At 50.7% G+C, this 22915-nt stretch overlaps 3 protein-coding genes across 4 annotated transcripts; 1 reads left to right on the top strand and 2 right to left on the bottom strand.

The window, feature by feature from the left end:
- Positions 1-79: 79 nt before the first annotated feature.
- LOC116943973 (uncharacterized) lies at positions 80-2853 on the bottom strand. The gene is made up of 3 exons (XM_032957360.1): positions 2718-2853; positions 2493-2564; positions 80-974 (listed from the first exon to the last, which is right to left on the bottom strand). Exons 2-3 carry the CDS (start codon positions 2531-2533, stop codon positions 641-643), a joined length of 375 nt encoding a protein of 124 aa, XP_032813251.1. The 5' UTR covers positions 2534-2564; positions 2718-2853; the 3' UTR covers positions 80-640.
- A 570-nt stretch (positions 2854-3423) lies between these two features.
- On the top strand, positions 3424-22492 carry KAT2B (lysine acetyltransferase 2B). 2 transcript variants are annotated; one of them, XM_032957357.2, is made up of 18 exons: positions 3424-3677; positions 7188-7317; positions 8146-8291; positions 8802-8891; positions 9446-9627; positions 10409-10600; positions 11111-11217; positions 11521-11676; positions 12218-12354; positions 12724-12932; positions 13330-13456; positions 14471-14581; positions 15085-15228; positions 15597-15711; positions 16312-16348; positions 16703-16766; positions 19390-19474; positions 20041-22492. In XM_032957357.2, exons 1-18 carry the CDS (start codon positions 3459-3461, stop codon positions 20232-20234), a joined length of 2445 nt encoding a protein of 814 aa, XP_032813248.1. In that variant the 5' UTR covers positions 3424-3458; the 3' UTR covers positions 20235-22492. The 2 variants fall into 2 exon arrangements, with proteins under 2 accessions (XP_032813248.1, XP_032813249.1); XM_032957358.2 differs by lacking the exon at positions 3424-3677 and adding an exon at positions 4158-4259.
- On the bottom strand, positions 15711-17927 carry LOC142925125 (isocitrate dehydrogenase [NADP] cytoplasmic-like). The gene is made up of 2 exons (XM_076068023.1): positions 17703-17927; positions 15711-16258 (listed from the first exon to the last, which is right to left on the bottom strand). The coding sequence occupies exons 1-2, from the start codon at positions 17894-17896 to the stop codon at positions 16198-16200; spliced, it is 255 nt and encodes an 84-aa protein (XP_075924138.1). The 5' UTR covers positions 17897-17927; the 3' UTR covers positions 15711-16197.
- Positions 22493-22915: the final 423 nt, after the last annotated feature.

Below are 22915 nucleotides of genomic sequence, written 5' to 3'. Positions count from 1 at the left end.
TAAGGAACTTCTATACTATTAGGTATGTCACTTCAGTTTTACTGGAATTAAACTGGTTCATTTCCACCATCCAAAGAGGTCACAGGTAAAAAGTGTTTAATACAAAATTGACCTGCAGTTTAAAAGGCAAGGGTTACAAAACCTTTGACAAGTGGTCTGTCCCATGACACGCACATTTCCATAACCGTCACATTTGAGTTACCCAGTGGTTTAAGCGTTAGGGACATGGTGTCCCTTGTATTGTAATTGCGGAAAGTTGGTTAGGTTCATATTCAGTATCACTCATTTATGCAGGAAAGTTCAGTAAAAACACGCTTAAAAATGTTAATTAAAAATTATTGGCCAATGCAATATTGCGAACTACATCAGCATCAAGTCGCATCAGCATCTCAAGTCACGGTAAATTCACCACCCGTGTGCATTGCCCCCAAATAATAAATCAAGATTAAAAAGAAAGCGATCTGGATCGCGGGAGGTAGGGTTTGGTTACACGTTTTCGCACGATTTTATCATCACCCTTTGTTGCCTAAACGCCCATGTGAATGTGTCGATGCCATTTGAAAGAGTTCAGAGGCAATATTTTTTAACGACACTTTCAAAATCACCCCCCCCTAGTTAAAACGTGTAAAGTCTTTTGCGGTCAAAGCTGCACAAGTGGAAACGCCTCCGGGCCTTCCCCCTCGCGGCCCCGCGAGTCTCGGCGCGCATCCCCCGCGGCATTGCGGTTGTCGCGGTTTCGAATCCAACGCAGGAACGCCGCGAGGATGCGACTCAGAAACCCCGGCGGACGAGTGGCGACCGCGGCAGAGTCGCAGCGATGCGGCGGGGCTCTCCCGAGGCCGCTGCCCTCTTCTGCCTCCGACAGGGCCCCAAAGAAGGTGATGGTGGAGGGGTCCGCCTCGGGATGCGAACGAGGGTCGCATAGCTCCAAGACGCAGAAGGCATCCTGGTCCCCTTCCTCAGCCGCCTCGCCGCTGCACGGATATGGGAGGGCAAAGGTCATGAGTTGTCACCTTTACAAGTCGGCGTTGAAGGGTTATGCATCGGCAACGTCAGTGTCATGGGGTGCGGTGGCACGAGATGTGGACCAAACTTTCAATTTGCGGTTAGACTCATCCACTTGTAAGCCCAGGCACGTTAGTTTTCAGTCTGTCAATATTTAGAAATAAAACTAGTGCAAAACCCAGGCACGTTACAGTTTTCATTCTGTCAATATTTAGAAATAAAACTAGCGCAAAACACTAATTTGGTATAAAGGTGTTACAGTTCACAAGTTCGTCACATGGTAAACGAAAACTTTAATTCAGTTTTTTTTCCCAATCAAGTAGAAAACCAAATTGTGTTTTAATGCAGTGATGAGGCCTAGACCGCTAACTCGCTGCACCCGAGGCCCCTTTTGTTGAAACAATCCCCCAGGCGGTGCCAATCACCACTTTGCACCCCACTCCCACAGCACCCCCCATCAATGAAGTGGGAAAGCCGCCCTAGCAATTCGCGTGGTTCGCGTTCCCATTTTATCGCCTACTGCAGTCGAACCGTGTGAGATTTGGCGGCATCGTCGCGGCTCCACGGACAGAGTTTAAAATTAAAAGCCAACTCTTCCATCTTGCTCCGGTTGTTGCATCCATTGTGCGAGGGCTACCGGTCGGTCGAGTTCTCATCGTGAGGTTGCGCGTCCCAGTCTGTAACCACGCGCGATTGAAACCGCGTTACTTTATTTACACTTGTGCAAGTATGTGAAGTTTGGGGCAGTGGCCCATTTAGGCGCACGAATGAGACACCACGCTTGTTGTTACACGCGGGGGGAGTTCGGCTCCAAGATCTACCATTTCTGGTTGCCTATCGGAGGCAGTTTCAATTTTTAATCCACGTGCCCTGCAGAAAATAACGATAATTAGATTACTAATAATAGAGTACAATTTAATGTCATTTTACGAATGGAGTGCAAGTTAATTGCATTACGATGTACAGTTGCTGCAAGTAACTTGCGAAATATCGCACCATCCAAGGCGGTCGTGACTAAAAGTTAAACACGGCTACCCCCCCCCCCCCATCATCATCATCTCTGCAGGTGTGAATAAGTCGACCACCACCTTGTGGAGACGACAACAGTAGTTCTCGTTTGGTCAGTATTGCCTCGTCATGGGAATGTGGAATTTCCAGCAAGCTGGCTCACGAGAAGTGCACCAACGCGCGCGGCGTTCGGCTCGCCAACTTCACTGGATCATCGGCCATCGTCGTTAACACACCGCTGGAGGAATGCCTCGCCGATGGATTCATCTCCCACGGCCTCGCCGATGGATTCATCTCCCACGGCCTCGCCGATGTGACGATCCAACCCAGCAGCACCCGCAAAGAGAGCTCCGACTCCATCGCTCCGTCTCCGCGGTGGAGGGGGCTCGCGGGCGCATCAAGTTGGCATAAACTTTTTGACAAGCTAATGATGAATGCGAATTATAAAGCGTTTTTTTCCCCGCGGACAAAAGGCTCACCTCGCCGAAGCATAGTTGTGGACGTAGAGCGATGAAGCCATGCAGATCACAGGCGTGCCCACGGATGGAGTTCTGCGTCGGACACAAGTTTCACGAAATTCGAGTCCCAGCCGATTTCAAACGCTGGCAACAACCACCCCAGAGTCGCAGTCCACGTGCGCTGCACGAAGGGAAATGTCCACGTGCTTTGCGTGCAGCGCAGTACAATGCTTTAAAAACAAATACCTTCTTCGAAGTTGAAGTGTTTTGAAACGCGCTTGTCTCCCAGCTGATGGGGACCGGCGAGGAGGGTCGAGGCGGCGGGGGATCCCGGGGGCTGCGGCTGCCTCCGGGCGACTTTTTATTCCCCTGCAACCTCCACGCGGCGTTGCCAGGACAGAGGTTTCTCACACACACTCATCTTGCTGGAGTTCATCCGTTCTCACGCGTATCGCCCGCGTTTAAGCTTGGATTCTTAAGTCGGCTGACCGTAGCATGAATGTTTTTTTAACTTGAGCAAGTTGCTCGCTCGATCGGTGACAATTTTGGTAAGTCGCCATCTAGCAGTGGATCGATCCTGGCTGGTGGATGACAACAGAGGTTTTTTTCCCCCTCGGGTCTGGCACCGCCCGGGCCCTTCCCTCGCCCCCAGGCTCCGCCCTTAGTTAGGCTCCACCCCCTAGGTTTGCCGGTCTCTTGCTCTTCGTCTTTCCAAAAACTCAACACCGTCCCTCAATAACACTGTTGCATTTAAAAGAGAAACATATAAATATCAGAGGCGACGTTTCGGGTAATGGCCCTGGAATGTTCTTCAAAGCACACTCCAGACGCTCCTCTAGACCCCGCCCCCTAGCGTATCCCGCGCCTCACTCAACCCCGCCCATCACGTGTAGCCCCGCCCATCTATCTAAGCCCTCCCCCTCTCGTGTGTGTAGCCCCGCCCCCTCCTCATCTAGCCCCGCCCCTCCAAGCCCCGCCCTCCCCGCGATGGCGGAAAGCGGCGCGGATCCACCCGTGGCCTCGGCTGGCAGCGGCGGCGGCGTTGCGAGCGCGGAGACGGCGCCCAAGAAGGCCGGCTCGGCGGTGGGGCCCGTGGAGATGAGCCGCGCCGAGAACCTGCAGCGCATCGCGCAGCGGAAGGCGCAGGTGCGCGGCTACGCGCACAGCAAGAAGCTGGAGAAGCTGGGGGTCTACTCGGCCTGCAAGGCAAGGCCGCGCATTGCATTCCCCAGCGCGGGTAGGCGCCACGCCGCCGCTTATGCGAGCTGCGAGATGTAAAGCGTGCATGCGTGTGTGTTTATGTTGTGTGGGGAGCGGTGGTGTAGCGGTTAGCGCGCTGTTCAATGAACCCAGCCACCCGAGTTCCATTCCCGCTCATGGCCAACACCAGTGACGATTATCAAAATCGGTCCTGGAACTCCCCTAGGTCGACTCGGCCTCAACAGCCTCAAATCAATACCTGGTGCGGTGTGTAAAAACATCGCCACTGGGGAGACAAAGGCGGCCGGGCGTGGTGCTGGCTACCCAGCCCCTCGTGGGCCGTTGCGGCCTTCATAGGTGCTCGCTAACAGCACTTGCCCCAACAGTGTTGAGGCTACCGGGGGGATCGTTGTCTTTGTTGTACAGGTTAGGTGGGGGGAGGGGTTAGGAGGTGGGAGGGGTTAGGAGGGGGAGGGGTCAGGAGGGGGGAAAGGTGTTGTAGGTGTCGGAGAGCGCCTTGGCAATCGCGTTATTGTGTGAGCGAGCGTGTGTAATTAAAATCAAAAGTTATTGAAAGTTTGTGTGAAGGTAGGTGGTCATAGTATATATCTAGGTGTTTATTGGTGTGCGTTAAAGTGTACTTTTTATTTTTTTTATTTTTACTTTTTTTATCTCAACGTTTTTGTCGGCGGTTTGTTTTGGCGCCCTTTTTGTCCCTGACAGCGTGTTTTATTAGTGTATGTATTGTCTGGGTGTGTATCTATGTGTGTGTATTGTCTGTGTGTTATTAGTGTGTGTATTGTCTGTGTGTTTGTGTATCTGTGTTAGTGTGTGTATTGTGTTTTGGGTTGCGTAACGCTGTGTGGAAGCTACCTGGTCTGTCGTTCCGCACTAAGCTTCAGGTCTGGGCCACGGTCATTCCCTCCCTTCTCTACGCTTGCAAAACGTGGACCCCCCTAATGGAACATCTTCGCCAGTTAGAAACATTTAGGCTAGCCTGACTACGATCAATCCTGGGTTTAACCAGACTGGATTGTGTGAGGAGCTCACAAATCTTTGAAAGATCTGGGCAAGGTCCCATCGGTGAGCTCCAACGGCAGGCAAGGCTGCGCTGGCTGGGTCATGTAGCCCACATGCCCAGCCACCGCATGCCGAAACGGCTTTTGTTCGGCCGAATCGAGGGGGCTAAACGGGCGGGGCACGGGCTAGAGAAGAGATGGAGTGATGTGGTACAGGAGGACGTGGAGCTGAGTGGACTTGCCGATGACTGGTACCAGCGGTGTCAAGATCGGCCTCTGTGGAGGAGGCTCGTGAAGGACGCTACTGGGCAGTTGGAGGCAGTCGCCCTCCAACAACAATGGAGGGCGGAGGAGCGACGCTCATAACAACGAGCGGAGCGCCGGGTGGCTTAAGCACAGCAGGCACAGTAGGGGGCACAGGTGGTGCATCAGCCAGTCATCTCGGTCATCTTAGTCGACCCGTGGCATTTGGGTCTGCCCCGTGGCCTCCTTGCCAGCGGGCGTTCGACACTTCACGTGGCCTCAAGGTGCACATGGCCTGGCACAAGCATCGTGGTGACGTCACCGCCACTTAGTGGCGAATGGCGGTTGTTGTGTGTTATTAGTATGTGTATTGTTTGTGTATCTGTGTGCGTGTGTTAGTGTGTATTGTTTGTGTATCTGTGTGCGTGTGTTCTAGTCTATGTTTATACATAGTCTGGCATACTGTAGTGTATGTACTGTGGGATGTACTGTAGTAGACCAACGGGTCTGATGCCTTCTATAAACTTCCTGTCCCAGGTGCTCGCTAAAGTGGCCCCTTGGGATAGTCATCCTGTTAGGTGACTTCAATGCCCGAGTGAATCATGACGCAGACACATGGGTTTGAATGATCGGAAGGCATGAGCTAGATCAGCTCAATAATAACGGAAGGAGGCTGCTAGACTTCTGTGCAACCCATGGGCTTGTAATTACGAATACGCTGTTCCAGCATCGGCACATCCACACAACGTCATGGATGCATGCCGGGTCCAAGAAAGAACATCTGCTGGACTATATAGTAACGGACCAGCAGATGTGGGCCCATGTCCTTGACACCAGGACCTACCGTGGAGCTGATCTGCCCACTGACAATCGACTTGTCATCTGTAAAATGCGCCTTACATTCTTCCATTCCGGTGGTGGGTCTCCATCTAGGACCCCATTCAAACCCACAGTTGCCTGGTCTCAGCTATCTGAGGATAGTTTCAAGCAGGAATTTCAATATTGCTTTCAGCTGGGGTTAGTATCGTGTCCCACTCCTTCTGATGCTGAGGAGAAATGGGTGAGGTTCAGGACTGTAGCCCATGCAGCTGCAACGGCTGCATTGGGTACGCGGTCCAGGCCTCCCCAGAGATCCTGGCTGAAGGAGGTGTTCCGGCTGGTTGAGAGAAAATGACAGGACCACTCACGTCATCTACCGAATCCAACATCGGAGAATGAGGCTTACCACAGCCTTCGCTCGGAGATTCGGAGAGCCGTGCGGCGCTGCAAGGATTAATAGATGCAATCTGCCTCAGTAACCCGCAATCACAAAACACTATTTAATTCCATAGAAAGGTAACTTGCAGCGGCCTCACCTATCACCATCCTTAAGGGAAATAACGGTAATCTGATCTTTGACCCCCAGGAACAGGTCTGCAGGTTTTCAGAGCATTTTTGTGAGGTCTTGGGGAGGGGAATTCCCTCAGCCCATACAACATCATGGGGCAAAGTGGGGACAACCCTGCTAGGGCTGTGGTGCCTCAAATATTGGCAGAAGTCACTACCCCTTCTGAATGGTCATCTCAGTCAGCCAACCCATGGCACCTGGGACTGTCCCGAGACCTGTCAGTGAGTCTTCGACACTTCACATGGCCTCAAAGTGCACCTGGCCTGGTACAGGCACCGTGGTGATGTCACCATCACTTAGTGGCGAATGGCAGGTATTGGTTGTACAAGTATGTGTATTTATATGTATGTTATACGTTCCTCAATAACGGTTTGGCCTTAAAAGGAAACAAATATAATAGACGACATTTGTGGAAATGGTCCTTACTATCAAAACCATCCCATGAAGGGCCATTGCCTGGAACGTCACCTTTTGTATATGTTTTTTTATCTTAAAGTCACGGCGTTATTCATGACGAATGTGTGTTTTGTTGTCTGTGTTTGTGCATGACTGCCAAAGCAGTATCGCCAATCAATCCTGTATATTACACAGGGGGGAGCAGAGTGTGTATGGAGTGCGCTTGCCAATAACCTCACTTTAAATCAAGCAGATTTTTTTTTCTGTAACAAGACTGCTGAGGAGGCCCTATGGGGGTACAAAGTGGTTCAGAGTTTGTCAGGGTGTCTTCGCCACAATAACCATGCTTGAGATGATTTGCGTCCAACTCGATCATCATCGTTGACTAAAGTAAAACAATACAAACACTTGTGTTGGTAAATATTTCCCACCACTGAGATCTTTCACGAAATCAATCGTATGCTGTTGTAGGCCGACGACTCGTGCAAGTGCAACGGCTGGAAGAACCCCAACCAAGCGCCGAATCCTCCCACTGTGGACGTGCAGCAGCACAACGTCGCCTCACTCAGCGATCCCTGCCGCAGCTGTAATCACGTCCTCGGTAAGGCGAGGCGATCCCGCGTTCACCACGCCTCGTCGGCTCCCACCCACCGGGCTCCAGGGGGATAGTGGTTACGTCGTGATTAGCGCACAACGGGAGTGATGTCTAGACCGGTCCCGGCAGCACCCACTCCCTTCACCAATCAGCACTGACCAGCGGTGGTGAATCTAGTGAAACGCACCCCCGTGACCTACATAGTGTGGTGAGGCGTCCGTCCATCAGTGTATTGTAAACTGGTTTGTGAACACATGTTGTAGGTTTTCCTTTGTGCTCCTACAGCCCACACAGCAATGGATGGACAAAGTGCTGTGAATTGTATTTTTTAACGCCTATACCACCACTCGGCATTCAAACGGGACATATACAGCTGTATTTCTGTCGTGAATAAGAGTAAAGAAAAACAAACTATGGAATTTCACAGTCCATGGTTGAGATGAGGCATTTTGAGAATATTACGGTTAATATGCCTCAGCCGGGTTTGACAGCAGTGCAAAAGAGACTGCATTCTTACCCCCATGATGCAATATAACTTTCAACTTTCACCAATCCTGCAAGTAAACATCAATGATAAATTGCAGCAGGAGCTGGGGTTGCCTCACTTAAAAATCATTTAATTTGAGCCTCCTTAATCCCAACTCAGGCCACCTGTATATACTGGTAACTCATTGTTACCATCGTGATGAGCACGTACAGTGTGAAAGAAGTTCAACATATGTACATTTAAACAATTGTATTTGTTCAAACAAACTCGTGCTGTGATCACCGGCACCTGTACCGACCGATAAGCCTCTGGTGCGGTGTTCCGTGTACCGACCACTTGGTCCACAGCCGACCATGTGTCTCACCTGGAGAACGTGTCAGAAGAGGAGATGAACCGCCTGCTGGGCATCGTGGTGGACGTGGAGAACCTCTTCATTTGTGTCACCAAAGAGGAGGACGCCGACACCAAGCAGGTCTTCTTCTACCTCTTCAAGGTGCGATGAGCCCGCCTCATCTTCCCATTCAATTAAAAAAACGTAGCACCTCCAGTTGTTACCGTGTGATTCGTACGGTGGAGGGAAATATGGACATTTTAGAGAAAATAATTGTGTTCCTCCTGTTTGTATTTATTTATTGTACAGTCTCCCCAAGACTAGTTTAGATATCACCACTAATGTTAGCCGTAGCCAGCAATCAAACTTGAGTCACTGGCTTCTTAACGCATCACTCCACCCTGTTCCTGTGGAGCTGAAAATATAAGCAAGACCATGTGGGTCTGCATTCAAGGCACCGTTCGTCATCGCGCCTCAATTCTTATGTCGGCATGTTTATTTTAACTTTCATCGTCAAGCTGATCTGCGGTTCATTCACTTATAGTTTTCTGATTGTCTCATCTTCAGAGGTGAGTGCATTGGACCGTGACTGCAGTTTCTCAAGTGTGTGTGGAAGTGCCGGTGCGCTGCTGGGTGCTGAGAGAGCGCCGCTGCACTGTGCTGTTTGCGTAGCTTCTCAGGAAGTGCATCCTGCAAATGAGCAAGCCCGTGGTGGAGGGGCCACTGGGAAGCCCGCCCTTCGAGAAGCCGAGCATCGAGAAGGTACAGCCGCTTCTCTCGCCCGAGCCCTGCTTACTTGTCTCCTTATCACACGCAAGGTGAAGTGGGTGGTTGGGGCAGGAAAATGAATAAGAAATATTTTCTTTAAACCTGACGAGTCTCAAGGTTATTTTTCAAGATAGTCTTGCATTTAAATGTTTGGCCAGTTTTATGAATGAGTGTTTGGAGGAAATCTGAGAAGATGGTGAAATGTCATCACCAACTAAGGGTTAATGCTGAAAGATCCTCGCAGGTATATTAAAAAATATGGCTGTATCACCGTTTCCTGGCCGCATAACAGCTAAAGCCCACACGGCACCTGGTGTTCCCAGACAGTCTCTAAGCACTGGACAAGCTTAACGCTGCTAGCTTTCAAGATTGGACGAGATTGGGCACATTCAGGATGGTTTGGGTCATTGGCAAATAAAGTCAAAGGACAAACGGAATGCCGACAACTCCATTGCATCAGCAAGAGAGTTGAGCGCTACAGGTTCCCCAAGTGGTCCTGCTGCAGAGCACTTGTGACCCTACGGCGTTCACGCTTCTGTCGTCGGCAGGGCGTGGCCAACTTCGTGCAGTACAAGTTCAGCCACCTGCCGCCCAAGGAGCGGCAGCCCATGTACGACCTCGCCAAGATGTTCCTGCGCTGCCTCAACTACTGGCGGCTAGAGACGCCCTCGCACCGGCGCGCCCGCGCCCAGACGGATGAGCTCTCCGCCTACAAGGTCAACTACACAAGGTGCGGAGCGCCGGGAGGAGGTGCACACCAGCCGGTTAACAAACCTAGAAAAGTGCTCCTGAAGTAGTCACCCTTCAGTTAAGAGTCTTGATACCAGAGCTTAATGTCTCACTGAACATTATATCAGTAATCTTCCAGTAACCTGGGTTGCTTATAGCCTGGAGTAGGTGGCGCATGACTAATAGCCACAGCCATAGCGGATGGTGTACTGGATGTGGTGTGGAAATATTTTCCGGGTCACTGTTAAAGACAGACACGGCTGAAATTCAGCCCTACTTGAGACTCGCATGAGTCTCGAGTATGAGTCTCAAGTAGATTTTCGAGGGGTAAATAGTTTCATGAAGTTAGTAAAGATTCACCAGGTGAGAACTCAAGAGACCAGTCTCATTTGCAGGAGTGACCTTGGTAACAAAAATGACAAAGAAATAAAGCAAAATTAGAGCAAGGAAAATAAAACAAATCCGAGAACTCCTGCTTGAGTAGTAATTTCATTTTATATAGCGTTATTTATGCAATTGCATCCCACAAGGTGACTTTATTAAAACTGCAAAAATGCATATCAGTATTAAATAAAATAACGTATCCTATGACTCAAGTTGGCTCAGTCAAAATACTTTTAAAATATTTGTACTAAAACGAAATTATAGAATACGTTACACAGAATTAATGCAGTCATTGCGCTATTTGGGAAACGGGCTAGGCGTGTCGTCATCGCGATTTTCGTGTCCCACATCGGTCAGTTACACCCCCTTGCTGTGTCTGCTGCGCGCGCGCGGTCCAGGTGGCTGTGCTACTGCAACGTGCCGCAGTTCTGCGACAGCCTGCCCTGCTACGACACCACGCAGGTGTTCGGCCGCACGCTGCTGCGCTCCATCTTCCCCGTGATGCGGCTGCAACTGCAGGAGAAGTTCCGCAAGGAGAAGGACAAACTCCCGGCGGAGCAGCGCACGCTCATCCTCACGCACTTCCCCAAGTAACGCACGGCGCGAGAACTCCTGGCGTGTGCGAGCGTGCGTGTGTGTGTTGCATTGCATCTCGTGTTCCACAAGTTGCAAGGGTATTTTGTTGAACCAGGTGAGAAACCAGGATTCTCTGATTTCCGAGACTGCCGGTAGGGCCGATGATAGCTATTTATAGGCGGGTATTTTTGAATTTGCCAGATTTGGAGCCTGACTGTGTGAGCATTAGACGCATGACATTATTTAATTTTTACATCTCAAAGAGACAGCGTGAATGCTGATTGTTCCTGAGGGCAATGTTGTGTTGTGGTGGCTGACAGTTGCTGTGGTTTAGATGGTCGCTTACGGTTGTGATGATAATGGTTGTGGCAGTGGTTGTTGCTAACGGTGGTGGTGGTGGTGGTGGTGATTGCCGAGGTGCCAGTGGTTGCAGTTGCTGATGGTTGTAATTGCCAATGAGTGGCGATTGTAGTTACTGACAGTTCTGGTTATGGCGGTTGTGTGGTGCTGGCGTTTATGGTCAGGTTCCTGTCCATGCTTGAGGAGGAGGTATACAGCTCCAGTTCTCCGATCTGGGACGCCGATTTCTCAGGCTCCGATGTCGCTGGCGCTCAGGCCGCTCTGCAGGCAGGTGAGGCCCCCACGCCCACACACAGGTGGCACTTACCCAGCGTCGGCTATCGCAGACATAGCCCCCCCCTCCAGGCACTGCATATGCACCGTGGTATGTGCAACGTGGGTGTGGTGCATGTGGAGCGTGTGTAATGTGTGGGGTGCGCATCACGCGGTGTGTGTAATGTGTGCTGTATGCAAGGGAACGGTTCTGCACTGTTGTCCTACAATGTGTCCTACACTTTGTCGGGCTTAACTAGGGATCTTCTCAATTCCAGTGTGTGCATGCGTGTGTGTGCGCGTGCGCGTCCGTGCACGGCAGTGTCTGGAAGCCAGGGCCTCGGGACCCCCACGTCCAACCGGCAGTTCAGCTTCCAGTCGGGGGTGTCGTGTGTCACCGGCGAGCCGTCCAGCGCTAGTGGACTCAGCCCCGGCGTGCTCAGCCCCTGGAGGAAGGGGGAGGAAGGCGGCGCGGCCGGTGAGATGCCGGCATGGTCACGGTGGCGGGCTCATCGGGGAGGCTGGTGTGTGTGGGAATCGGTGCCTCATTGATATAGAGAGAACAGGAATTCTGCATTAAAATATTATCTTTTTACATATTTTGTGATCTTTTCCCCATTGCACTGTTGGCTTTGTCATGAGATGACGCATCCAGTTGCGACCCATCAAGTGACATCTCGTCTACCCAATAGAAGACAGCACATTCTGACTTAATTTTTAAATCTCAGAGGTGGAATTTATAAAAAAATTGTTTGGTTATTTTGTTCCATCAATAGTTATGGAGCCGAAACCATTAACTCACTACACTTGAAATATTAGTTCAATCACAGTTGGGTGGCTGAAAATTTGATTCAAACCCAGGATCTCAGCAGTGCCAGCTCAGCGCTCTGACCTCCGAGCCACCCGGCCACTTTGCAATTGATAATTTTATATAAAATTTTCTCCAAGGGGGAGTGTTTAATTATTGTTTGAATTGTGCAGCCCTGTTTACGTTGTCTTGTCCCTGATACTTTGTCCAGGTGAGAAGCGCAAACTGGACGAGTCAATGACTCTGGAAGATGCCAAGAGGCAGCGGGTGATGGGCGACATCCCCATGGAGCTGGTGAACGAAGTGATGTCCACTATCACGGACCCCGCCGCCATGCTGGGGCCCGAGGTAAGACCTCACTCATTCACCCGAGCCGCGTGGGCCTCGTTCTTCCCAGTTGCAGCACGGTTATCTCGCTGCGCTGCACACGTAGTTCCGCACAGTGTACGAAGTGTTGGGCCTGGGCCTCCCTGAGCTCGACTCGGCCTTAATTGATTACTTAGTGCAGCGTGTCAACATCAACACTGGAGCGACAAAGACACGTGGTGCTGGCCAGCCAGCCCCTCTTGTGCAGTGCCTGCCTTCGTAGGTGCTCGCTCACAGCACTTGCCTTCACGGTTTGGGAGATATCATTCCACAGGGGGGTCTTTGTTCGTGCGTTGTGTCGTCCTCACTGCGTGTGCATGTACACATGCGTGTGTGTTTGTGTATGCGCAGACGAGCCTGCTGTCGGCGCACGCGGCCCGCGATGAGGCGGCGCGCATGGAGGAGCGGCGCGGCGTCATCGAGTTCCACGTGGTGGGGAACTCGCTCTCGCAGAAACCCAACCGCAAGATCCTCATGTGGCTCGTGGGGCTGCAGAACGTGTTCTCGCACCAGCTGCCACGCATGCCCAAGGAGTACATCACTCGGCTCGTGTTCGACCCGTGAGCGAGCCCCTTCCTTGCTGCACGCTCACCGCACACCCGCTTACCGATCCACCCCCCTCATAGGCTCGCTTAACCCTCGCCCTAAACCCGGACACGCGAACCGTACATGGCAATGTGGTAACATGCAGTGACAAACACCAGAGTGCCGTCACCTTGCTGACGGTGTTGTGTTATATAGATTCGTACAGAGACCTAAAGACTCGCACAGAGACCCATTGACTCAGATAGAGACCCATGGACCCATGCAGGGACCCCCAGACTCCTATAGAACCTCTTGTATAAAATACGTGTGCCCACTGTTTTAGCGCAGCATCTTCATATGCGGCCGCTTTCAGACACTGTAAATCCACGTCTTGTTGCGACTGTAAACGGGACTGTGGTGGCGTCTGCATAGGAAGCACAAGACACTGGCGCTGGTGAAGGACGGGCGCGTGATTGGAGGGATCTGCTTCCGCATGTTCTCAACGCAGGGCTTCACCGAGATCGTCTTCTGCGCCGTTACCTCCAACGAGCAGGTCAAGGTGAGAGGCACCATCCTCACCCGCGCGGCCTTCTCAATCGCCTCCGCCGTGGTGGGCACATGCCTGCCACCAAATCTCCCGGAGTTTAAAAAACGTGCCCACTTTTTCAGCTGCCAGCTGGGAGACAGAACCACAAGTTCAGTGTGCCACCCATTACACGCGGCGGCATCTCCACGCTGTTGGTGTGCACTGACCAAATCGCCCAGAATGTGCCCGGTCTCACCAGGTCTCAGATGTTAAACAGTTTTGAGCCTGGATAGTGCTTGGATGGGTGACCAGCACGCGTGACAGGTTTTGTAGGCTGCTGCGGGGCTACGTGGGGGGCAATGGAGAGCAAAGGGGACAAAAACTCATTCTTGCGCAGTACTTCTGTGTGCCCATATGGATGCTTCCCAGCCTTTACCAACCAGCACTGGCCAGTGTGGTGATGTGTGGTCACACAACCCACATGGCACAGGGAGGCCCTCAAGCAGCAGTGGATAGACGAATGGGGCTAGACATGTGCACACAACCTACCGTGTCATCCACCAGCAGCTAACACTTCAACAGCCACTCACTCGCAGCAATTATCCACTCGCATAATTTACAGGGTGATCCAGTAATAGATGCCCTGCTAAAATAAATGGATTAATGATGGAGAAAACATTTCATTTCAAAGCCCCTTTCATGTCTCCCACCATCTCAATACACACAGTGTTAATGCATTTAAAAGTGCTCTGTGAGATATGGAACCATCACTTTCACACGATTCATTCACCTGTTTCAACGAAAGTAAGAGGAGCATTGGAAATTTAAGTTGAGTTTATTTAACTCAAGATAGTCCCATTTGCAAGAATGACCTAGGTATCAGTTGGGGTATCCATGAATGGATTAACCTTGCACATCGGACGAACAAGAAACGCGCGACTGTTAGTATCTGATGTTATCTCAGCTGCACTGCACATCGTCCTCACCTCCGAGTCACCGACGGTTGGTGCCGTGTGCGGTGCTTGCGTCCGGTTTTCGGTGGCGCAGGGGTACGGCACCCACCTGATGAACCACTTGAAGGAGTACCACATCAAGCAGGGCGTGCTGCACTTCCTTACCTTCGCAGACGAGTACGCCATCGGCTACTTCAAGAAGCAGGTGACGTCGCCTGCTGCTACCCCCCCCACTCCCATCCTCCTCGCTGCTCGCTCGTTATCACAGCTGTGGGGCTTCAGCCGACAGGTCCCTGACTACTCCTCAGAACCGGTCCCCGTTTTTTGTCTTCCCCACTGCATGTGAGCTATCATGATTGCCATCGTTAGTAAAATTCTCGGTTTTGCCCTCCCCTCCCCCCTCCAATTACTAGACTGCTCCATCCTAACTGAGAATATTTTTTTCAAAATCATCAGACAGGACTTCACTCGCCTTGAGTTCCTGCAACCTCCACTGTATTTTTGTTATCTCCATTGGGCTAACCCAAGAAAGATGGAAGAACGTACTATTTTCTTGATGTAATGCAAAGTCCAGGCCCAATGTCAATATATACCCTGCAGCTGCTCTTCGTAACAAATGTAAAAATGGAGAGCAGCCGTGGGCCGTAACGGAGTCTCGCGGCGGCGCACGTGAGAAACGTCTTGGATCCTCCCTCTGGGTGTTTGCAGGGCTTCTCCAAGGACATCAAGATCCCCAAGAGCAAGTACGTGGGCTACATCAAGGACTACGAGGGCGCCACGCTCATGGGCTGCGAGCTCAACCCCAGGATCCCCTACACGGAGTTCTCCGTCATCATCAAAAAACAGAAGGAGGTAGGGCAGCGATAGCCACAGAGCTTCCCTTGAAAAATTATCATTGATAATAATATTATTACTTGCATTTGTACTGCGCCTGTGACGTAGCGAAATGTCTCCATGTGGATGGTTCAGCCTCGCGGACCGCACCCCTAATTCCCCGCACTTTGATCTCAATTGTGCTTTCGCTGTCATGTGATGATTAATCTCTTCGCAAATTATTCAGTTGTAAAACTCACGGCAGCATCACCCATCTATTGCGAAAACTCCTTAAAAATAGTAATGAGATGTAGGTTAGCCTTCTCCAGGTTAACAAGCGTACTCTTTACAATAATAATAATGTACTAGTCCTGTGTGTGTGTAACGACGGTGACCTCTGTCCCCAGATAATAAAGAAGCTGATTGAGCGCAAGCAGGCGCAGATCCGCAAGGTGTACCCCGGCCTCACGTGCTTCAAGGAGGGCGTGCGGCAAATCCCCATCGAGAGCATCCCTGGCATCCGTGCGTACATTGCCAACCGCTTACTGCGAACGGAGCACAAGCGGCGGCGGCGGCGGCACCACTGCTCATTTGTACAGCGCCGGCAGCAGCGCTTCGACAAACAACGCCAGTACCAGTGGCTCAAATGTAGACGGCACCGTTACTTATCATTGACATTGCACCAGACAGAGCACTGCACACATTTACAGCACAAACTCCTCCCACACGTATAGCACGGGCATTGTGAATTGACACAAACAGCACATGCATCCCACATAGAGAGCCTTAGCATCACCGCTTCATACACTCACCGGATTATCCTCATATATAGCACGAGCACCAATGCTTCCTGCAAGTATAGCACGAGCGTGTTAGCCCTTCCTCATATGTAGAGCACGGGCGCTGGCACTGCCCATCCTTACAGCGCCGGCGCTCAAACCCATTGTACATGCAGTGGGAGTAGCACAGATTCCCGTATACTCACGGCACCAGCACCCCATCCTTGCCTTAACTGGGCACCCAGCCAGCATGGGCATCACTGGCCTGATCTCCTCCGCCGCAGTACCTCCTAGAGCAGAAAAAACACTGTTGGCTGAATCGTGGCTGTGATTCCTTCCCCAGGTGAGACCGGCTGGAAGGCCAGCACCAAGGACAAGGGGTGAGCATCCCACCGGCAGTGACGTATTTGTGTGACATTGTCTTGAGTAATGTTTTGTATGTAAATTATTTTAAGTAACATGCATCATCTCGGATGGCCGATGCAGTGTAAACAAATCTAGTTAAATCATTAATGACGTACAGGCCCCTTTGCCAATCCATCGATGAGATTGGAAGCGCTTTGGGTGATTTAGTCAACGACAAAGAACGATATGAAATGCATCCACATAGCTTGTGATCATATTTTTCTCTACGTTAATATTAACATATCAGAGTCCGTTGGAGGATGGCACGTATGCGAGTGCTGATCTTGAAGATTGTGCAGTGGTTGTACTGACCAATGTTGCTTTGGCAGGAAGGAGCCTAAGGACAGTGAGCAGCTTTACAACACGCTCAAGAGCATCATGCAGCAGGTGAAGGTACGTCGTGACCCGCGCTGGGGTGGGGCGTGCGTTCTCTGGTCTCTAACCGCCCAGGCCACAGCTCGGTGCTGCCAGGTCCTCGTGCTGTGTTGCACTGGTGGTCCAACGTCAATGAGAGATCGCAGTGTGTGGAGTGACGGGGTTGACATTTAAACCGGCTACTTTTGTCTGGTATGATAATGTGAGCTTTCCCATAATGCTGTGCTGCTCTGATATCTTTTCACAGCCTGGCAGCATCAAATATCAGTCACCGATCGGTGTCTTCCTAAGATAAACTATTTGGAAACCACCCTGTGTAGAGAAACCTTGCTCAAACGGGCCCCCATCCATTATCTGTCTATAAGGGTGGCACTTTACACTTCACCAAGGGGATACTTCTATGTTTATAGGGCTACGATCTGTAAAATATTCATCAGCTAGGATCAATCCACTGCTGGGTGAAAGTCTCCCCAGTTTGTCTCCATCCTTCAGAGTCCCGTGATGCAGCAGCTCCCGTGTATGGCATATATACAATCACGAACATTAAACAGTTATTCATGTGATCACATTTACATTTTATTATAAAAAAATTAATGTTCAAAATCAAATGCATTATTTCTGTCACAGTATATTCACGTTTGACTCATCAGTTGTCCAACAAGCTTTTAACAATGGAATTGACAAAACTTCTCAATGCAGAACCCCATTGTAGAAACAATCTGGAGACCATTTTCTAGATAAATAAAATACATTACCCTGAACAAGTTTTTGTTTTAAATGAAGCCATTGTTAACTGGGCTGGAACCACCAAACTCACCACACCATTGAGAACTCAGTCTGTCCACGGATGTCTGAAAGCTGGATTCGAACCCAGCTTCTCAGCATTGCCGGCGCATTGTGGACCCGAGCCGGCCAGCCTCCTACAACACCCCCTTCATGCCACGAGCCTCTCACTTTTCGTAGATGTTCTGGAAGATGTCCTTGAAGCGTCCGTCGGTCTTCTTGAGGGCGGTGTTCTTGGTGCTCAGGTAGAGAGGCCAGCCCTTGTCCTGTGCCATCTGGAGGGAGCTGTGCGCAAAGTCGGCGATGGAGGCGTCGGTTTTGAACATACTCAATGCGCACAGCAATACCTGTTGCCACGGCGACATCTGTCAATCGTTAATAGAATTTGCACAGATGCTCGGGGATGGGGGACAAAGGGTGAAAAAAGCATCGCGTCAGCGAGTGTCTCGGTCTGCGAGTCGACGGTGGCGGCTCGGCTGACCTTTGAACTCATGAACGGTGTAGGTGACCGGCGATCCTCCGTTTTTGGGTAGATATGGACTGCAGGACAGTGGTACAGCAATGGCGTTGGCGCCGAGGGGGGCACCTCTTAGTGGCGTCCGACACCGGCTGCCGTCACTGACTGTGCCGACGCCGGGATCAGTGCCCGCGGGGCCGTGAGGCCGATAAGCGGAACATGTGACCTCAAGTGCAACGCTCGGCAGCACCCTAGGTCCACTTGGCAAATGAACGAGATTCTATACTCAAGGGTACAATAACCGCCTGTGACTATATCACCTGGAATGAATCCAATCGTTTCAGCCACATAGGACTGAGCTTGGACAATGCTTGGGCGGGTGACTACCGTGCACGTCAGCTGGTTACAGGGCTGATGGGCTACGTGCTGGGTAGTAGAGCCCAGTGCTGAAAAATCCTCTGCCGCACTGTACTTCAGGATTCCAACGTCTGTGCTGTCTGCCATCACCAGGCCACACGGACCAACGTGGGGAAGTTTGGTCAGTTATCCCCGAGGCCCCGAACAGCATATGGAAGCTCTCATCCAGGCAGTGGATGGACAAATGGGTTGTAACCGTGAAAGTGGAATGAATACGTTGACCTCACTCAAGGCAGTGGATTCCCACAATAGATGTTTTAGGGGGTTACCTCATTGGTTAAGCAACGAGCTGGGCTCGTGTCTTGCAGTAGGCAGTTGAGTGAGATGGACTTACACGTGTATGTATATGTGGGGGGGGTGTGTGCACATACGTGTGTGTGGGTGCATAGAGCGGTAGTGCTTAGGGGGTGGAAGTGTAGCAGTTGGCGCTCTAGTCTACGAACCCATCAAACCGAGTTCGATTTCCATTTAATGCCGGCACCAGTGACGATTATCTAAACCAGTCCTGGGCCTCCCCCTGTGTCAACTCAATTGAGTACAGTAAAACCTTGGATTGCGAGTAACTTGGTCTGCGAGTGTTTTGCAAGATGAGCAAAAAAAAATAAATAAATATTAATTTGATCAACGAGCGAGGTCTTGCAATACGAGTAGTACGTATACGCTTTGTCTGCCGAGCGTCACGTGATCACAACTGATATAGGAGTGCTTTGATATGCGAGTGCTTTGGATTACAAACACGGTTCCGGAGCGAATTATGCTCGCAATCCAAGGTTTTACTGTACCTGGTGCGGTGTGTAAACATCGCCACTCGGGAGACAAAGGCCGTCAGTCGTGATGTTGGCTACCCACCTCCTCGTGTGCCGTGTCGGCCTTCATAAATGCTGCTCACACAGCACTTTCCCCAGCAATTTGCTATTGCTATACAGGGATCTTTGTTTTGAATATAGACACAAATCTTTGTGTGTGTGTGCATGATTATTCCAGGGTCAGCCCAGCGCCTGGCCATTCATGGAGCCCGTGAAGAAGTCCGAAGCCCCTGATTACTACGACGTCATTCGCTTTCCCATGGGTGAGAGCGCAGAGGATAAAACAAACAAAAATAAACTCAACACTTCGGTTTTGTAGCCAATACGGTGATCTATATTTGTTTTTTGGCTTGGCCACATTTTAGTTATCTGCTGATATTCTTGCCATTAACTCTCTACCACCCGACAAACTTGTCACATTTTCAAATATATACTTTTTATACATGCCCATGTATCGATCAAATTCTAACCGTTAAAGTTCGAGCTCACTGGTGGCTTGAGACTGGACATCATAAATAGTGTGGCGCCTTCCTAAGCAGTGTGGCTTTGATTGTCCACTAACTTTGCTCACGGAAAGCAGGTGTAACATTTGGCAGGGATGCAGCACACGGAGCATAGCAATCCCACAGGTCGCCTTTGCAAAAGAGGTTATAAAGGTAGTCCCGTGTCTCCAAAGGGTCGGTGTCTTCTAGTGGATAATGGAGGACTGCCTGACCACGTTGTAGTGACTGTTCTGGTGACGATCGCCACTTACCGGCTTCAGCATCTGCGTAATGCGTCACATTTGCTTCCCCTCTGCGCACCCCGTGTGCACTTGCTCCCACCACAGACCTGAAGACGATGAGCGAGCGACTGAAGAACCGCTACTACGTGACCAAGAAGCTCTTCATGGCCGACATGCAGCGCATCTTCACCAACTGCCGCGAATACAACCCCCCCGAGACGGAGTACTACCGCTGCGCCAACACGCTCGAGCGCTTCTTCTACAACAAGATGAAGGAGGCCGGTCTCATCGACAAGTAGCGGTGGTGGCTGTGGTTGTGCGGATCCCAGGCTTGGGACAGAGCCCGAATCTCAGCGGCCGAACGAACTCAGAAATCGGCGCGAGCCCAGACCGCTAATTGCCATGGGGGCCGGAGGTGTCGCCCAGCAGCACTCGTCGCAGGGACGCGTTCGGCGTGCGAGTCCTGACGTTTGGAAACGGTGGCGCTGCGAATCGTCGGCGACACAAGCTGCTGCGAGCGCACGACGCGTGGAAGGAACAGTCGGAGCTTTTCGTGCTGCCAGCATCGGCGCCGCGGCGATCCAGGGGTGCGTTGAGGACGGACCACCGCGTTGTTTAGCGCTTGCATTGTCAGCAGGGCAGGGTGGAGTATAAACGCGCACGCAATGAGGGATGGAAAAGTTGTTTTGTTACTGGCTTGGGAGTGGCGTGCCCTTAAGTCAACGAGTGCCCGCAGTGCAACAGAATGCAAAGTGGGTGAGGGGTTTTTTTCCGATAAGCATTAGACTGCAGTTGTAGTTTTGTATATTTTTAGTACATACTGACGTGTATGAATTAAAATGTGAATGTCAAAAGTAAGATTTGCACACCGAATGTATAATCGCAGGTAGTTGACTAATTGTACTTTGTGGGCGAGAGTGATAGTTTGACTACACACACACGACTTAAATGCACAAATGCATCTTCCTGGCAATTCGCTCTATTATTGGCAATAGAAACAAGGTCACATTTTTATTCTAGAAACTAGGAAGAAGAATCGTGCATATGTATGTATGTTGAGCATCTTTCCCACTGAACGTAACCAACCGTGCTAATCGGAGGTGCGGATGTATGGATTCTGCAACGTTTTCCAATAGGCTTTGCTGATGGAAGTATTTATTCAGCGATGAGAATGATACGTTCCAAACCGCACAGCGAGATGACAACACATGGCACGTGATGTGATGCAAATCCTAATTGCAACATAACTTTACACGAACATTACGTTAGTATGGGATGAAATTTGAGATAGTTATGCCCCCTACAGACAAGCGAGCCAATACATTCACTCAACCTGAGTTGTAAAGTTTTGAAAAGGTTGAAATTTAACCATTTCCAGCACGTGAACTAGTCACTACATTTGATGAGTTGGTTCCGTTTGGCTGAATTTATACCCGAATGATTTGTATGGATACAGCTGCTTAAGAACTGTAGCGTTAAATATCTGCATTGCTCATAACCCAGCTGCATGCCCTGAGAAATGTGTACAGGTTTCCTTTTGTCCCTCCAACTAAGAAGCTCTCCTCACAACTTTGTCATCGTAAATTCTGAGCGGATGTCGAATGGATATGGGAAGATGGGGGGGATGGGACGCAGGTGAAGAAACGCTGATGGTGAAGCCGCTGGCCGTCGCACATGAAGTTTCTCAATACACCCGCAGGCATTGACTGGAAAACCCGGGTTGGAGTTTGTCGCCTCCTCACCCTGGAGCCTGGAGCTGACAGCAACAGAAACAGTCGTGTTGCAAAAGCAGTTGCGTGTGCGGTTCCACATGTGGTGTGGGAGAGGCTCTTTGTGGGAAGCGCAGGCTGGTGGTTGTACTTGCGTGACCTTGCCAGGGCAATGTGCACCAGAGTGCTCTCGCTTCATTTCACCGAGCAGATTTTCATGTTTGCACGTACGAAGAGTACGTGTACACGTACAGTCCACGTCAACCCATGCCGTGCAGGTCGGCAGGACCGTTTGATCATTTGTCACCAGACGGGAAGCATAGGGGTACAGTACGATTGATTTTGCGATGTCCACGTAGCCCGCAGCCCATCACACACAACCTGTTGTGCTTGGTGGTTGCTAATCCAAGCGCCATGCAGGCTCCCACCTTGCTTATCTTAAGATGGGACGCATTGTGGGTGATTTAATCGTGGGCTTAAAAACAACCCGTCCTGCCAAGCTTTTGTGAACCCCGCCGGGTCACACGCGTCCTGAACTCTGAAGGTAGTGGCTGTTGCGTCATTCTTCGTGTACATGTACCACGTTCATCATGGATATTGTTGGTTGGGTAATGTGTTTTTGTATGTGATCGTAAACGACGAATCTTCAACAACTCCGAATGTATATACGCCGCAAGTTGTGCGTATACGCAATTGTCACGTGTTTTCAGAAGGCCAAGTGTTAACAGAAAGGTCACGCGGTGTCGTTATACCGTCTCGGTGCGTTTAATTCATACCTGGATTCTGTATTGTTTGATGGTAATTCGATGTCTGTTAAGAGAAAAAAAACTTTACATATCAATTCAAAAGGCTTCAAATGTCAACTTCTGATATATTTCGGCGTTCTCTCCATCCAGCCCGGTTATGGGGACCTCTAGATCCACAAACCTGTGGAACAGTCCTCTCCACAATTGACGATGGGAATCATCGTTATGTATGTTGGACTTCTTTCTCACCGTACGTAGCCAGTCGTGCTAAACAGAGGTTATATCCCATCTGTCCCAGATGTTGCCATCTAATTCCTCTCTGTTGTGCAAGTCACTGTGGTGTAACGTGCAGCCACCACGTAAAAGTGGCTCTGGTTGGACTACTCCAAAGGGCATCTCCCAAACGTTAGCGTGCTATGAGTGCCCTTTTCCCAGGAAAGCCTGAGATTGGCCAATTCTGTTGGTGCCATTCTTGTGGGAGGAAACCTGATTACCCGGATACAACCCACCCATACGCGGGAGTGA

Source organism: Petromyzon marinus, chromosome 19, assembly GCF_048934315.1.
Source record: "Petromyzon marinus isolate PM22_M1 ecotype Great Lakes invasive population chromosome 19, UKy_Petmar_22M1.pri1.0, whole genome shotgun sequence".
NCBI classification, from domain to species: Eukaryota; Metazoa; Chordata; class Hyperoartia; order Petromyzontiformes; family Petromyzontidae; genus Petromyzon; species Petromyzon marinus.
Note: the sequence above shows the minus strand (reverse complement) of the source record. Positions and strands in the feature narration are given on the sequence as shown.